General features: G+C 42.4%; 1 protein-coding gene across 1 annotated transcript in view; it reads right to left on the bottom strand.

Annotated features, from left to right (window-relative positions):
- Positions 1-8,167: 8,167 nt before the first annotated feature.
- ECD (ecdysoneless homolog (Drosophila)) overlaps positions 8,168-16,130 on the bottom strand; it is a gene marked incomplete at its 5' end in the record, with an annotated part of 9,787 nt that continues 1,824 nt past the window's right edge. The window contains 10 exon segments of the mRNA XM_009872295.1: positions 8,168-8,398; positions 8,988-9,194; positions 9,315-9,390; positions 10,533-10,710; positions 11,576-11,682; positions 12,465-12,550; positions 13,505-13,630; positions 14,119-14,247; positions 15,265-15,457; positions 16,011-16,130. The exon segment at positions 16,011-16,130 is cut by the window's right edge and continues 29 nt beyond it. Of these exon segments, the coding sequence (XP_009870597.1) occupies positions 8,168-8,398; positions 8,988-9,194; positions 9,315-9,390; positions 10,533-10,710; positions 11,576-11,682; positions 12,465-12,550; positions 13,505-13,630; positions 14,119-14,247; positions 15,265-15,457; positions 16,011-16,130 (1,453 nt within the window).

Raw genomic sequence — 16,130 nt, 5'->3', positions numbered from 1 at the left:
TGCCAACTGGATTTAACTCCATTAACCACAAATGTTTGATGTTTGATCTGCTGCTGATTCAGACTGACAGTCCTTTCTGCCCACCTGGTCAGAGTTCAAGTGCCAAGATGGCGAAGCCATCAGTATGAGATGCTTGAAGGGGGAGCAGGGACGTCTCTTTGACTGTCACCACTCAGAGTTATTGTAGGTGAAAGACCTTCCTGAGCGGTGGTAAAAATCTGGAGTCATGACACCTGAGCGATACGTAAGAAAAGGCGGCTTTCTCACACTGCTGAGATACGCTTTGTTTCCTCAGAGTTCATTTTACTTCAGGAGGGTGGGAGAGGATTGTTTCAGGCCATGGTGGCATGTGTTAACGCCTTCTCCACCCTCGCTAACTCTCAGCCAATAAAACCCATGTGCCAGAGCATGACTCTCATGTTTGTGAACTCAATCTGTCAGTCACCCTGGTAAGATGGTACCACCACAGGCATTTGCTTCCTCCCCTCCAGCCACAGGCAGCCCAGGAGCCCACACGCCACTGAACTGCAACTCCTGCAGAAACTCCCATTTCCTTTGAAACGTTTCCCACTAAACTCTCTTCGTAGTAGTTCCTCCTGCTTTCTCTCCCCTCACACCCATTTTAATTCCCAAGCATTTACGTCTTTCCAGTCTCTGGAATCTGCCATTTTTATTTTCAGCCTCACTCCCTTCTCTGCAGTAGAAGATACTGAAGAGCTAATACTCACCAGTAAGATATTCCTGCTTCTCGTCCTCTTTCCCACTTCTCCTTAACACCTGGCCAACTCGCCCTTCTGCAGTTCATTAATGTGCCTCGAGCTTCCTTCCAGTGTACAACATCCAGTTTGATGGACTTGGTATTTTGTAATATCCAGGCATGACCTGTTCTCTCAGTGGCAGAAAAAGGACTAACAAGTAAAAGCAGCAAAAAGTAGTAACCATGAGTGTAAAAGAGGAACTGCTGTGACTTCTGAGCTTCATGTGGTTTTACAGTACACATTTGGAGCGTAGGTCTCTGTCAAACCAGTGCGGCGTGATCACATTCCACATCAGAGTAAATTCTCCTGCGTTTGGGAAACACTGAGCTACTCTCCTTATCAAATTATGATTTTTAACATCAACAAGCAGGCTCTCAGTGAGCTCTGACTTCAAGAGAGCAAGGACTGACTGACACCAGCTTTTTCTAAACTGTCCCCACCTACACTGCTGACCCAGACCTGCCTTGGTAGGGTGTCCCTGTGGGGTGAGGTGGGCATCACAGCAGAAGGCAGGCTGGTCACAGGAGGTATGATCACCTCTGCTGCTCCTTGCTCGATGCTGGCAGGGCCATACACTGCCCAGGCTGGAGCTGCAAGACATCCACAGACTTCAGGACAACTCTTTAATAAGAGCTGCGGTCTGGCCAATCCTCTGACTGTACCAGCCTTTTGCAAATTTCCTCAGTTACTGCCTGTTTTCTACAAGGAGAAAGTCAGAGGAAAAACAAAGCTATTTTCTCATTTGTTTGCTTCCGTGACTCACCTTTTAAACCAGTTTATATGTCTGCATGTTCCTTTTAATCATCAATAAGAAAAAAAGTCTTTTTGATCTACTTAAATACTTTTTTGAGGTAGAACAACTACAAGGCAATATTCTCATTGCATCTTTTGAAGAGCTTTAAATTATAAATCCTTAATCCACTACTTTTTGAGTCAGGTATCAAACAATAACATTGACCTCTGTTCCTGGTGTTAAAAAAGCAGGACTGATTACAGGCAATACACACCTATGCCCAGGATAGAAAAACAAGATCAGAGAGATACTGTTCGTGCTTGCATTTTCCTCAGAAATCCGGCTGAAGCCTGAATAATACTCACTGCAGTCAAGACAGAACATGCTCCATAAAGGCAGGTGACCTGGAAAAAGAAGCAGGCAATTCCTGACAGATGCTTCTTCAACAAAACACAGCAGGGCTTTCCCACGTAAAAAATATTGGGGAGGCAAAATGGATGTAGCAACATACTTCTCTCAAAAACACATCCACTAAATGAATCCTCTTTGGGCACGCTTGCCTCGTATAAGTGACCGAGACTCCACGGCTTGAGACTTACAGCAAGACCTGTTGCTGAAAAGCAGCCAGCCTGTGGCACTACAGCCCTGTTGTTCACAAGTATTACCAGTCAGCAGAATACATGGGCAGCTGCAAGGTAAGGGCAATCATGTGATTAATTAAAACCAGCTTTTTTGGAGAGCGATGCAAGCAGATTCAGAGCAGCACTCCACCTACCTTCCAAAAGCAGCAGGGTGTAAAAGTGATGTTTATCTCCAACAGGTGCCAGCAGAGGATTAAAGTAACCAAACTACATGACGCAACTTGTCTGTCTCTGACTGAGGGAGCTCAGAAAAACCTTACCTGGAAACGGCATGGATCGAGAATTCACTTGCCACGTGCTCTCCCATCACCTTGGGCTGCTCTGCAGTACGGAAAGGTCACATTTTCCTACCCAGAGGGGTACTTGTCCATCGTGAGTGGCAGAAGGTCTGCCTTCAGCATTACAGGTCAAGGAGGAAGCTCTCAGGTGAAGAAATTACTTCACCTTAAATAATGCCCCAAGACACAGCAGACACGTGCTGAATCTGATGTTTGGCCTGAGAGGACACGAGCGCTTAAAGGAATGCCCTGGCAACATGACCGCATTCAAGTAATTTTTCAGGTAAACATTTCTCAAGTAAGCACGAGCAGTTCAACTCTGGCAGCTGCAAGGGACAGGTTGTCAGAACCACCTGTCATTACACACACAGTTCCTGTGCCTCAGTCTGAAGCACTGAATTTAGCAGCTCCAGCCTTCAGCTCCCATCTAAAACTTGTTCGCTTTTCAACTTGGCAACAGATTGGCAAGCAGCTGCATAAGGGAAAAATTATTGCCAGGTGTCGTTCCTGCAACGTGTACACCTGGGAGTGCCCAAGCATCACCATCTGTTAAAAAACAATCTGGAAATGATGTGACTCGCATTTTCTTTAAGACCCATCAGTGGGTATTTTGTAGACTATCAGGTGGACTCACCCAGTGATGTCGAGAGGCATCCTTATGTGGAGGAACTGAAGTTGGCATCAGCTGTCACAAACGTGAGAAGAATCACGGGAGCAGAAAGACAAAAGTGGCCCCAGCTCCCTCGCTGGGAGGGCAGTTCCGGCACGGGAAGAGAAAACGCTGATATAATATCCTTTTCCACCAGTCCCTGTGCTCCACTATCCATAGCATCTTTTTATATTGTGTTCTCTGCAACACTTCACATCTAACCACATCATTTCTGCAGGAAATGGCAGAGGTTAGGAGGGAAGACAAAGAAGATATGTTTCAGTGGGATTTGTAGTGATGGGGGAAAAAGTGAGATCACAGTGGAAGGTTGTTATAATGGCAGGAAATGCAGAAGCGGCCCTATTTCTACGAGTGGAAATCTTGTAAAGGGACCCAGAAGATTTACTGGTATATTAGCAGAAGAAAAAAAAAAAGGAAGATGAGGTTTGGGATAGGGACAGAAGCAAATTCACACCTCATTTTATTAGTAAGTCTCAGAATCTCAAAGAGATCTTGTAGGGAATGGGAAGCTGAAAATTCATAAATGGCAAGGTGGGCGCTAAAGAAACGTGTGTGGGACCCCACAGGACAAGAGCAGCCACGCAGCTTTACCTGTGACACACCATTGTCTGATCTGTTTAACAGGAGCACAGCAGAAGCAGATCGATACCGCACAAAATTCAGCAATGAAAACCTGGGAAGTTTTAATTAGCAAGAGAAAGTATGTCTACAGTCACAAAGGGCACGGGACAACAATCTGACAAAATAAAATAGTTACATCCAACTGCCGTTAGCATGCAGCATGGAGAATACTTCCATTAAACTACATTACATTCCAACACTCTAACTGTGGGGCATTGTAACTGCAGGTATATGTATCTTAAAAAAAAGACTCTGGTCTGAACTAATTTAGATTACTATCATTGCAGTTATTGGATATCATTGCTCCTTTTTCCCATCAAATTATAAAGTCTTTACTAGAAACATCTCATTTTCTGCCTCCTACCTGCAACAGTGGTCAAGTAACGTACACTTCTTATTTATTTTCTTTTTTTATGAAAAAAGCTGAGCTTTACCTTCACATTAGCTTTGCTCTTCACTTCCTCGTACGCTTGTAAAATTGTGAATATCCATCCGGGAGCGCTGACCCACTTAAGCACAGGCTCTATTCCAAGCAGCAATCTGCACTTTACACAGGAGTAACACACAACGTGACATTCTTCTGCCTCCATTAATTACTTTGCTTCTCAGCTCGTTTTCACACCAGAAACCCTGTCGGTTGTTCACGACACGCTCTCCCGTGACGCTGCAATCCACAGGACAGTTTCCCAGCCTGGAAACACAGCAAACGCATCTTCCTACCTCTGCCTGTTGTTTCTATCCTACTTGGGCAGGGCGGGCTGTTAATTTTATGGTAGTGTAAGAATTTAAACACGAGAGAAACCGAATCATGACCACCACAGTTATTCGCCCTGGCAGTTCTTCTGTTGAATTAATTACCCTCTCTTGGCACCTGGAATTTATAACAGGGTACATCCTCTGTCCTCATGGGGTGGGGATCAGGTTCCTCAGCTGGTGGCTGTGGAACACGCTTGATGCACATCGACTAAGGTGATGTTTTAGGCTTCTTATTCCTGAGATAGTCGCTTTTTCCAATAGCTCTGTATTCTGCTGTTTATGCCAAGAACCCCAGCTGCCCTCCCTGGTGATATTTTCTTAGGGGAATAAACGCAGTTGGAAAAAGAAATAAATTTCCATCTTAAGACCTGCCAGAACAGATGCCCTTGTGTTCCATTCCAAAGATGTAAATGGCACGAGGGAGGGCAGCTGCTGCTGGAGTTTTTGCAGCATCCCAAGGGATCCCGAGGTGGTACAGAGGGCCTGCCCCAACTCCTGCTGCCATTAAAAACAAAATCCAACTTCTCACACGAGAACATTCATAACAAATTGCTTTTCCACCACTGCCACTAACACGTGCCCTGGAGTTAACTGCGGCTCCTCATCTTTCATGGCAACAGAGGGGGCTGACATCCGCTTACAGGGCAAGGATGCTGGAAACAGTTTATTTGCAGGAGATCGATGTAAGCACAGACACTTCAAACAGCACTGACACTGACCAGGCAGAGTCCGACCCACGCTGCGAACGTTGCTGGCCCGTGGGCTGCCGACTTCCCAGATGAACTGCACACCCTCCATTAACTGAGAGAAAACAGTATTCCATAAAGCTCAGAGGAGGAAAAAGTGCCAACAGCCAAACTGCCCAGGTGTTTAGAAGAGTTTTAACAAGTGAAAGGTCTCTGCAGTCCCCTGGGATTAGTTTCAATCTCGTAGGTGGAAGATGAAAGACGCATTATGTGTTTTCTTGCCTCAAGCATACCAGTCAACAACTACACCATTCAGAACTGGGGCTTCAGGGGTCAAGCCGCAGAGAAGACAACTAAATTTCTGGGAAGGGTCAGAAGTTCTGGCATGAGCAAGACTCTAGGAAAGGCAGATGCTCCAGTGAGCAAAATGAATAAATTGTGTGGAATGCAGTTCCAGTTAAACTAATTTAGAATATAATGGAAGCTTTGATAGCAATCCGTTGAAGGGGAACCACACTGCACTTGTCTCCCGTAATTAATTCCATCAGGCCTCCTTCACTAAAAATACTCTTTCAGAATTAAAAGCAGAAACGCCTCATATGTTACTTGAAAGCCGTGCAAGAGGCAGCATGGAATTGCTTATTCTTCAATGGCAAATGCTCTTGCGAGCAGCTCGAGAGTCTTGAAGGTCTCCACTGTGAAGCTGCTAAACAAATGTAAATAGTTGGAATAAGTAGAGCCCCACAGAAATAACAGTCCAATTGATGGAAACGTTAAGATTATCCAAGAAACAAGATTGGCTGAAGTGCTTTCAAAAGAGCAGCTTTGTTCTGAACATCAGCTTCAAAGTTTTCTTCATATGCTGCATTAGAAGAGCCCTTTGATCTATTTTGACCTTTCATACAGTACAGGCCACAAGGGAGTTTAAACGTGATCACGTTCTTGAAAATGAACCTATTTTTTAAAGTATCTAAACTTGATCTAACTACTCACCAGGAGAGAATTTTACAGAGCTCCAGTGTTAACTGCCTTCCTTGTTGAAACATAAACCCTCTTTTAAGGTTCAAGTACATCTGTCTTCCATCACTAACTACTGTCTGCTAGGTTTAAGAACCCGTTACCTAAATTTTTCTAATGTCTAACTCAATCTCTTTGCACCCCTCCTCTCTGCAGAGTCCCAACTCCCTGAACTTTACCATCACCTTTATACTTCCTAATTCTTCTCATCCATCTCTAATGCCTGTCCAGCTCGCCAGTACTCTCCCGAAACCAGTGACCCAAGTAACTTACACAACATCAACGGAGTACAAACGTGGAGGCAGCGCAGCCATCACAGCCTTCATCCATGTTCATCTCGTGCATCCACGTGCAGAATCTCCCAATATTTATGATACTGTGCTGGAGCTTTTTACCAGAGATTTAGCATTTGCAAAAACAAACAACAACTTTGAAAAAATCAAACCCAGGCGCACAGATCAGTAGGGAAGTCAGCAAGCAAGCGTTCAGTGCACAGTGTCACGGTCTCCTGAATTTCAGCGAAATTATGCCCACAGCAAGGGGGCTGGAACTAGATGATCTTCAAGGTCCCTTCCTACACTGACCACTCTATGATTCTATGATTTTATGCCAACGCGCAACTTCCAAAGACTTTTCTACGCATTGGTCAAACTCAGTTGGCACGGCAGTCAGAAACTGAAACTCATCCTCCAACAATTGTCTAAGTCCTACATGGAAACGACGTCTGCTACATTCTACTTTGTCAGTTAAAATAAAATTATTTGTGTGCTAACACTTAGCACGCAAATAAATGAACAGAGAGACTTCAATTAAATGGGATCCAAACCTTAAGACAAATAATAACATCATCAGTAGTAACAAGAATAATAATTCCATGCTTTAGAAGCATGATCCTTCAGGATCAATCAGGCTTTTGTATCATTGAACAATATTTTTCTGCATGTGTTTAAAAAAATCAAGCAAATAGAACACTCAGCCGACGAGCTTCTCTTCTACCACTTAAAACACTTGATTAATTGTTGCGTGGAAGAAAAAATAAAAGGCTTGTGGAAACCGATTCAGATCTGGCAGGACTGAGTTCCTGCTGTCTGTAAATCAAGACTTTCTACATATTTTGTTTCAAATTTATCTTGTTAAAACTAAGTTTTTTATATCTAGAACAGATTTTTCATTCCATGTGAAAACAACTTGCCGAATGCCTTCTTAGCTACACTTGCACTGAAAACCAAAGTGAAACTGTTGAGACTCACAGACAGCTACTGCTGGCACGATATCAACATGCAGTAATAATGGAATTCAAAAACCACTCAACTATGAAAATGCTTTAACTCCAAGAACTTCCGCTAGTCCGCTGAGGAAGTTACGCATACCTTCAGAGAAAAAAAACAAACCGTCTCCAGTGAGCAAGTTGTATTTCTGCTTTTATTTAAATAAATCCAAAAATTACTTATAGCCAATATTTACATATTCGATCCTGTCACTCTTCAAATCCTCCTAGTTAATAAAGAACAGATTCTTACAGCAATTATCCAAAGTTTTTACAATGAAGCACTGTGCTTTTGGAAAAGCGATTAACGTCTGTGGAACGTTTAACCAGCGTTCCCAAATCCACAAGAGAATGCTGTTGCTGCGACGCTGCACGCCTCCACCTCCCCCCGAAGGCAGGAGCATTTCAGAACACGCTTTTCAGTAAGGAAATGGGACATTTTACAAATATGGCAAATCAAATCATTGACTTGAAAAACAGGATTTATAAGTATCATTCAAGTCACAATACCCCTTTCCAGTTTTCTGAAAACACCAGCACTGAAAAAATCCAATTTCTATCCAAGACAGTATCCAAACAGACAGCTTTCTCAGGTAAATTCACGTTCCATCTTTAAAGTCAACAGAACTAATGCATAAAATGCTTTAAATCCAAACCTTTTTGCCTCTTCTTCCAAATACTGCTAGTCTTTCTGAGTTTCCTCTCTCAACCAGCCATGTCTTCCGAATCAAGACCATCTTTTACTTTGTTGCTCCCTTATTAGAGCCAGTATTATCTGCATTTTCAGGTAAATACACTCCCATGCTCTGTAAAATATTAGAGGTGGGTCCTGCCAGTCCAGACTGAGCACTGTAGGATTCAAGCAGGTTAGCTACTAGGTTCATATCCACGTCGACCGGTGTCAATTCACTATCTTCAGCTGCAGAATCAGGGCCAGCGTTTTGAGACGCAGCTCCTTTAGCAGAACTTGCCTACAGGAAGCATAAAGAGAAAGTTACAGCAAATTTTATAAACAGGTTTAAAAAAAAAAAAGAAAAGAGAAGCCACAAAGGAAAAGAAACAAGGAAACAAGGTCTGTAGCCAACAAAATTCAGTACATTCCACACTGTTTTGACAGGAATTTAGTCACCAAATGCTCATGCCAGTTAAAAATCATCACTTTCCATTTTACAGATTAAGTTCCAAGAGAAGTGTAGAGAGGGTTACTGAGTTCTGGCTCAGTTTCCCATGGGATTCATCAACTACAGGAACTCGAGAAGTCAAGCTGCAGCTGCTTGCCCTACTACTACAACAGGGCAAATCAGGGAAATGAAAGTAAGTCTTGGCAATATCGTGCAAGTTAAAGCTTAGATAAGGTGTTGTGGAGTTTTTTCGAAAAAGTAATACCACGATGCAACTGCAGCATGCGTTTCTTGCACGTGGGATTATTTTTTTTGTAATAAACAGTTAGCACGTGATCAGAAGACAGAGGGTTTTGATCACATTAGTCAGAATGATCACTGTCAGTGTGTTTCCTACAAAAGCTCTCTATGCCTCGAGTTCTAGTTTGCAGCTACTTACCCCTTGCTTTTGGGTGGTGAAGCTCTTACCAACGTTGGTTTGTGCCAGTTCACGGTCCATCTCCTTCATATATGACTTGAGACTGCCTATAAGCTCATTAGGCGAATCCTCCTGGTCTTGCCTTTGATTTTCAGCACCTAAATCTTCATCGTCCTCATCTGAGAAATCAAACTCTTCCTCTTCATCCAGATCATCAGAGTTTTTCCCCTACATATTATTTTGTGTCAGTACAAAGAGCAAGCAAACCAGCGCAGTGCCCACAAGTGATGAGAAGACCCAGAGAACCCAAATAACTATGAGATATTCTGATAAAAGGAACAAAGAAGCAATCTCACCTAAAATTCTGTCTAATGCTTTTGTAAAAGAATCTACGTCAAAGGTAACATGGGATTCATCAGATGACCTGAAATATAAAAACATTTTGAAATAAATACAGCTTTCACGCTTGCATAAGCCTAACACATGCATAAGCCATATGGCATATTCATTCCTCCCAAACCTAGATTAAAACTGGATTATCTTGGAAGCACTTAGAAACCTGAGGCCTTGTGAATTAGAAACGAAATGGCAAGTGGAGGAATTCCTGGCATGAAAGAGAAAATAAAACTTCAACTGTTTGCCACAGTCAAACAAAAATTGCACTGAAGACAATCAAAATAAGCATGCCTGAATCCTTCTGGAACAAAGTGGTGGTGGTGGTGTTACACCTTAGAGAAAGCTTTTAAAAGCTAAGAATCTCTGAGGCTTCCTGCCTAGAAAGAACACAAAAACCTTCACTCTTATCTCTCTTAAGGCTCAGTGATTTGCGCTTTTTTTGTTTGTTTTTTAAACAACTGAAAAAAACTACGTTTACAAATCAGACATTGGCACTAACACTAATTATAAAAGATCAGTTAAGAGCATAAATTGAGTAGACCCTTATACACTTGGTAGAGCTTACACTGCATTGTTTTCTTTTATTAAAGCTGTTAAAAAGAACTTAAGACAATATGCTACTACCTACTTCTTCGATTTTTAAAATTAAAGGCCTGTTCACACAACACACACACACTTCCTTAACTCCAACAATTAATCTAGTGGCATTCTGCTGTTGTTTAAATAGTTAAGTTAGCACTTTTCTTGCACGGCTGGGGAGAAAAGAGAAGGATCCACAGTGATGCTTTTCTCCTACCTGAATAGTTAATCCTTCATGGCAGAAAAATTTCAGCACAAATGAACTTAATACATGTTAATAATAGTGAACTATGGTAACAAAAACCAGTAAGCCTTCAACTTAAAAGGGTTAAAAAACCCTCCAAACCCAAAAAACCACACTAATAGAGTGCTGGAAGACAGCGCAACTTCCAGCCTTTTTACCTGCAGTGTCAGATGGTCACCAAGGTGGTTTAAAAAAAACCTACCTCTTCACTACTCACACGGGTCTGTTTCACACCCCTGCTGAGCAGAGGACTTGCAAACTTCGATTCTCTACCTTACGGATCCAAAGGGCTGCAGCAGGGTGAAAACCCACTCTACACTAGATGCCAAACTGAAAAACATTATTACCATGGCATTTCTGCTCCTTCGTGTGTGGAGACTTTGGATACGAAAGCTTTCATGCTTTCAGCAACCGTTTCCAAGTCGTATTTCTGCTCTTCCTCATTGGAGGAGCCAAGGGACTCACTTCTCACTTCCTTCAGCATCTGATCTAGATGATCGGGTGTAATGTCCAGCCAACTGTCGTCTGAAAGAAGAGAGCACCGATTTGTCATTCTTGCTCAAATCCGTTAGCCCACCCAGCCCAGTCTAGATGACTGCTAGAGCTGCTCACATTTTGTAGCCTATTTTTGCACCAAGGTGTCATGCTGACGAAGGGTGACACAGGGTACAATGCGGTGAAAGGCTGAGAAGAAGAGAGTCCAGCTTTCATTTTATTACTTTAAAAAGCTGTTTTATAGGCAGCTTGAAACTAGCAGATATTGTGCTAGTCTCAGATAAACATCCTGCTGCTAAATGAGGGCTTACACTATAAAGAGAGAACCAACCAGCCTTCCACTATGATCACCAACACCGACTGCTGGATTTGTGTGCTACTGCATCGTTCAGAAATACAGATGTGTCCTGTACTGCACACTAGCAACATTTCTGTCAAATGAGTAAAAAAAAACCCTATTATATATGAAGTTTATGCTGGTCTTACAGTGGCCATCAGAGTAGATCAGATATTAACTGATTGAGTCAGTAATTAACTTTGTATTGTCTGTATTGGAATTGGTTTGTTATTACAGAATTACAAACGCCTTCTGCCCAGTAGACAGTTGACAAAAAGTACTTGATCAGGTGTTAAGTGTGCACGATGTTCTGGTATCAAACCAGAAACTGGGCTGCACATCTCGCCAATTCACAGCCCCAAGTTTTGCAGTTTATAGATAAGAACCAGCTGCCTTGATCTTCAATGAGAGCCCATGAATAACACCTCCAGCAGTCACAGGGTAGGAGACAAACCGAGCAGACACAGAGACTGGTACAGGACCGTGAAAATTCACCCTCTCCCCGCACAAATAATCCTTTGTGACAGGAATAGTCCAACCTCCCCGACTCCCGCTCACCATCCTCTGGAGGAAGACAAGCTGCTTCTCTCTCAAATTCCTTCAAATCAATGGTCGTCGTCTGCAGCAATGCCAAGATTTCATCGCCTGGGTTCACTTCAACAGAGCTAGAAGAAAAAACCCTCAATTTACCAACATGGATTTTTAACTAGCATTACAACGGCAACACACACTCTATACGCAGGTTTTTGGTCACATTCCTCATCGTTCCTTCTGTGCAACTATGTCAAAAAGATAAGGGAATTTGGGGGAAGTACCAGAATACTACACAGATGGCATTAGCCAAAACAAGACACAGTCAATTACTGTAATTCCTTGATGATGGCTCCAAAACCCATTTCTTATGTTTCCTTTGTTCGTTATATTTATTCTCTCTTGGTAAACATTAAGACTGCCAGATCCCAAAAAGCACAGACTGGAAATTCAAGTAACTAACAGTCAAGATACTATGAGCTGGCAAACACACAGATGTTTTTGTAATGATTTATTTTTTGGATTTGATCTGTTGGAGAGATATACAGCCAGCTGCCTGTCTTGAGTAAAGGAGACAGATTACTCCACATTTATTATTCACTGGGATTGCTTTTCAATGAAACTTTTAAATACTTTCTACAGCCAACCAACCAAACGATGCTTTTCAGTCACCTCTGAACCCACTTGGAATAGCTCAGCATTTTACAAAACCAAGATAAATAGTTACTCAGGCAATAACTACCAGCGGAGAGTATTCTAGAGGGACAAATACCCTTATGCCCTAGCCACAGCACCTACAGTAAGCGTACAGTGGAGAAAAGGGTTCAGTTTTTTTGTAACAAGTATTATAAAAAGGTAAGTGACAGCACTTGCAGGTACTGCATACGATGAGTCACGAGTATCAAGCAGCTCTTACCTTTCTGGCTTGACAACAGATTGCTGGAAGTAATCTTCTGCCATACGCAACAGTTCCATGTACTTTGCAGACCCCTCCATTTCTCCCTATTTAATGCAAATCACAAGCATGAACCTAAACAATTGTCTCTCCCCTTTTCCTTTTCACAATGAGGCTTCATAACAACGACTCTTTGCCACAGAGGAACTTAGAGCTGAGAAAATCAAAGCTGCTTTGCCATGTATACTTGGAACAGAATACAGGCAACGAACACAAGGCATTTTCACAGTCAAATACAAATTGAAGTCTTACGGCGTACGCTAAAATAATCAAAGACAATACTATGACTCCCACAACAGGGCAGATTTATCATGCCCAGGTTACAACCATACAGTAATTGTACACGATTCTCTTGGTGTTTTGAGAATTATTCACAGAAGCAGCATTGCAGTACTGTAAGAATATTCCACTTTCCCTATATTTAACAAATACTGACCTAAGCGCTCCAAAGAGTTGTCTAATTTTATAACCTTCAAGTAAGGAATCAATTTATGACCAATTTCTAACATCAAGAAAGTAGTCAAGGGCATTTAAAAATAAATAAATAAATAAATAGCTATAAATAAAGAGTATAAAACAATACAAAAATACAAAAAAACACAAACAAAAAAAATACATCTAAATGGACCCAAAAGAGTCCATGGGTGTTAAGTATAGATCTTTAAGAATATGTAGTTCTAGAGGCATGCAAACAAAATGTAGAACAGTCATAGCAACACACAATTATATTGTGGATTCCTTTATCCAAGCGTATTTCCCCTTTCTTTAGATGAATTAATTCACCTGCAAATCCTGTTTTCTCTCCTTTTTCATCTCCAAAATAAATCAATTAATTTCACAAGGGAACAAACTGTACATATCTCCTTGAAAGACATTAATTAATTTTCCACAGACAAAAGCATTAGATTTCTTGCCCTGCTGTAACTACTTGAAGAATTTCAAGAGCTAAAACACACTCTCTCTGGAGTGTTTAAAATATACACACACCCCCCACACTTCACCTTGAAGTAACTTTTTTCCTTCAGGCTTCTGAGGAATCTCTCCCAACGGGGACCGCTCAGAACATTTCTCTTGGAATCAGGAGATACTTTACTGCACTTGGAGCACAAAATTTCAAAGCCGTGAGCCTGCGTAAGAGACGCAACAACAAGAGGTGACAAATTTAAGGGCACCTTTAAACGGCTGCATGAAGAACTGGCGACCACCTTGCTCCCAGTTCTCTCACTTGAGAAGTAGGTGCAAAACCCAATTAGGCAGCAGCATCCTCCTTTGGAAGCTGGAATCTGTCTTCATGCAGTAGCAACACATCGCTCTGACTCTGCCAAGTTTCTCTACGTGGGCAAAGCAACCTAGAAGGCAGACCTACAGCACGCGAGCTACTGCCCACAGAAGCACAGAAGTTTTACTTGTATTTATAATCCCTGGAAGCACAGGAGTGCTCTGTTCTGCAGAAGAAAACCCCCGTGATACCGTACTTTCAGAGAAATGGTAACTGTGAATTTGCTCACACTTTTCTCTACAAGCAGGCAACCTACCAGCTGAGTGTCATTTCTTGGCCGCCTGTAAACAGGCAAACTAAAGACTAAGTACAAAATGCATTAAAAAAAATAATTACCAGTTTCATGCCCAGTTCATAGGCTTTGTACTGAGGGTCAGATGGGAGGGGCAGCGTGTATCCGCTGCGTTTATCCGGGAGAAACTTCTGCTGCACAAGTTGTGCGTACAAACACTTAGTGAAAGTAATCTGAAAAAGCCAGAGCAGAAGAAAAACACTCACCACAATGAGACTGTGTGGTGTACAGGCATCAATTTTCCACCAGTCTCATCTAAATTTTGTTTTAAAGCACCCATGTTACAGACAACATCTGAGATTACATTAAAAATACATCTTGGATACACCTGCTTAAGATATTTTGCTTTTCAGACCTCACAAAATACATTCCAAGTTTGTATATAAGGAAGAACTTCATTCAGGCTTAACATATCAGAAAAAAAATCCTCAGTATTCATGCCAACAAGGCATATTTTGAAAAATATGAGGGATCTTTTCGGTTAACAAAACCAAAGCTGAGATTTGAAAAACAGTCTAGAAACCTAAAATTTGACTCTGAAGCTTTATTTTCAGTAGTCTAGGAGTGTAACTGTAATGCAAACGTATCAGACACGACACTGCTTGGACAATGCTCATAAAACACAAAATAGCTTTCACAGAGCTGTGTAAGTGCAGCTGAGAAGGCGAAAAGCCTTGGTCTAAACTGCGAGGGGTAGTTAGGAGCAGCTCGTTGAGTTGGTTGGCAGTGCTGTCAAAGAACTAGATCAATTTACTTAAGGAGCACTTCAGCAGAGGAATGATAAGCAGCAACCTCTGATTTCAGAACCGCGTATCTCATGACCAGCCCTCTGAAAGCCTGGCCGTGTCAAGGCACTAACAACACCAAGGTCGCGGGTTCGATTCCCGTGCGGTCCCCATGTGTTGCCTGATCTAGTCGAGAGGTGGTGTCCCTGGTGACAGGGAGGCTGGATTAAAATGATCTCTAAGGTCCCTTCCAGCCTAGGCCAGTCTATGATTCTATTAACGTAACAAACCGGAAATCCGCGTCTAGCATTGAAAGGAAAAAAAAAACAACACAACAAACCCCAGCAATTCAGAAAACACACTATTTTCCAAATTAAATCCACATATTTGTATTGCTTGACCACAGAACCTCCGTCAGTTAGAGAAACTAATTAAGTGACAAGTTGCGTCAGGAGGAAAACTTACTACAGTCATCACACGCTTGTCTGGAGGGAAAGTGCGGAAAGTGCGGCATGCTCGTAGATCTACAGGATCTCGCAGGTAGAAGGCCTGCACTGCTGCAGCCACTAAGGAAGGGCGCTGCCTCAGCACCGCCACGATCCCCGCCGGTAGGTAGCAGTGCGCTCGGTGAAGGGAGGCCTGGATCTTCTCAGGGTACCTGTATCATACAACAGCGCATTAAGCATGTTACAAGCCCAAACCACTCCTTTTTAATCATTATTCTCATTTTCACTTTAATATTGATCTATGTTATGGGCCAAGTGGCAGAATATATTCTAAAGTGAAGTTAAAACTCAGTTAATCTAACACCTGGAATGCCTGTTTACACATGTACATATATACACACGTGTGTATAAATATATAAACACACACAGCTAACAAAAATTTAATCCCCACACTGGTCGGATGAACCTTGACTAACACGCCCAGCCATGCAGTATCCTTCACTGCACCGCGTGTAGAAGTCACCTGTCAAATCCTTGCCAAGAAAAACAAGATGCTGACAGCCTGAAAAGCACGCTGGTTCTACCTTATAGTTTCCGATCTCATTTCTCCCTGTGCACAGGGCTTCTAGAGGCTCACAGACCTTTCAGAAAAGGAAGCAACTTTATCACATCTAACAGGAACACCACTGACTACAAGAAAGTGCTCCGGAGGGCCCAGAAGCAGAATTTACTGTTGCCCAGTTCCAAATCAAAACACCCACGTACCCACTGATGTGTTTATACACTGCTCTTCGGATGGGTTCTGCAGCCAGGAACTCCTCCGAGCGGGTGGCTAACAGCGTTAGCGCCTCTGAGATCGTTGGACTGGCAGCAGAGAGGGGCCAT

Source organism: Apaloderma vittatum, unplaced genomic scaffold, assembly GCF_000703405.1.
Source record: "Apaloderma vittatum isolate BGI_N311 unplaced genomic scaffold, ASM70340v1 scaffold33166, whole genome shotgun sequence".
NCBI lineage: Eukaryota > Metazoa > Chordata > Aves > Trogoniformes > Trogonidae > Apaloderma > Apaloderma vittatum.
This window is presented reverse-complemented; position numbering and strand designations above follow the sequence as displayed.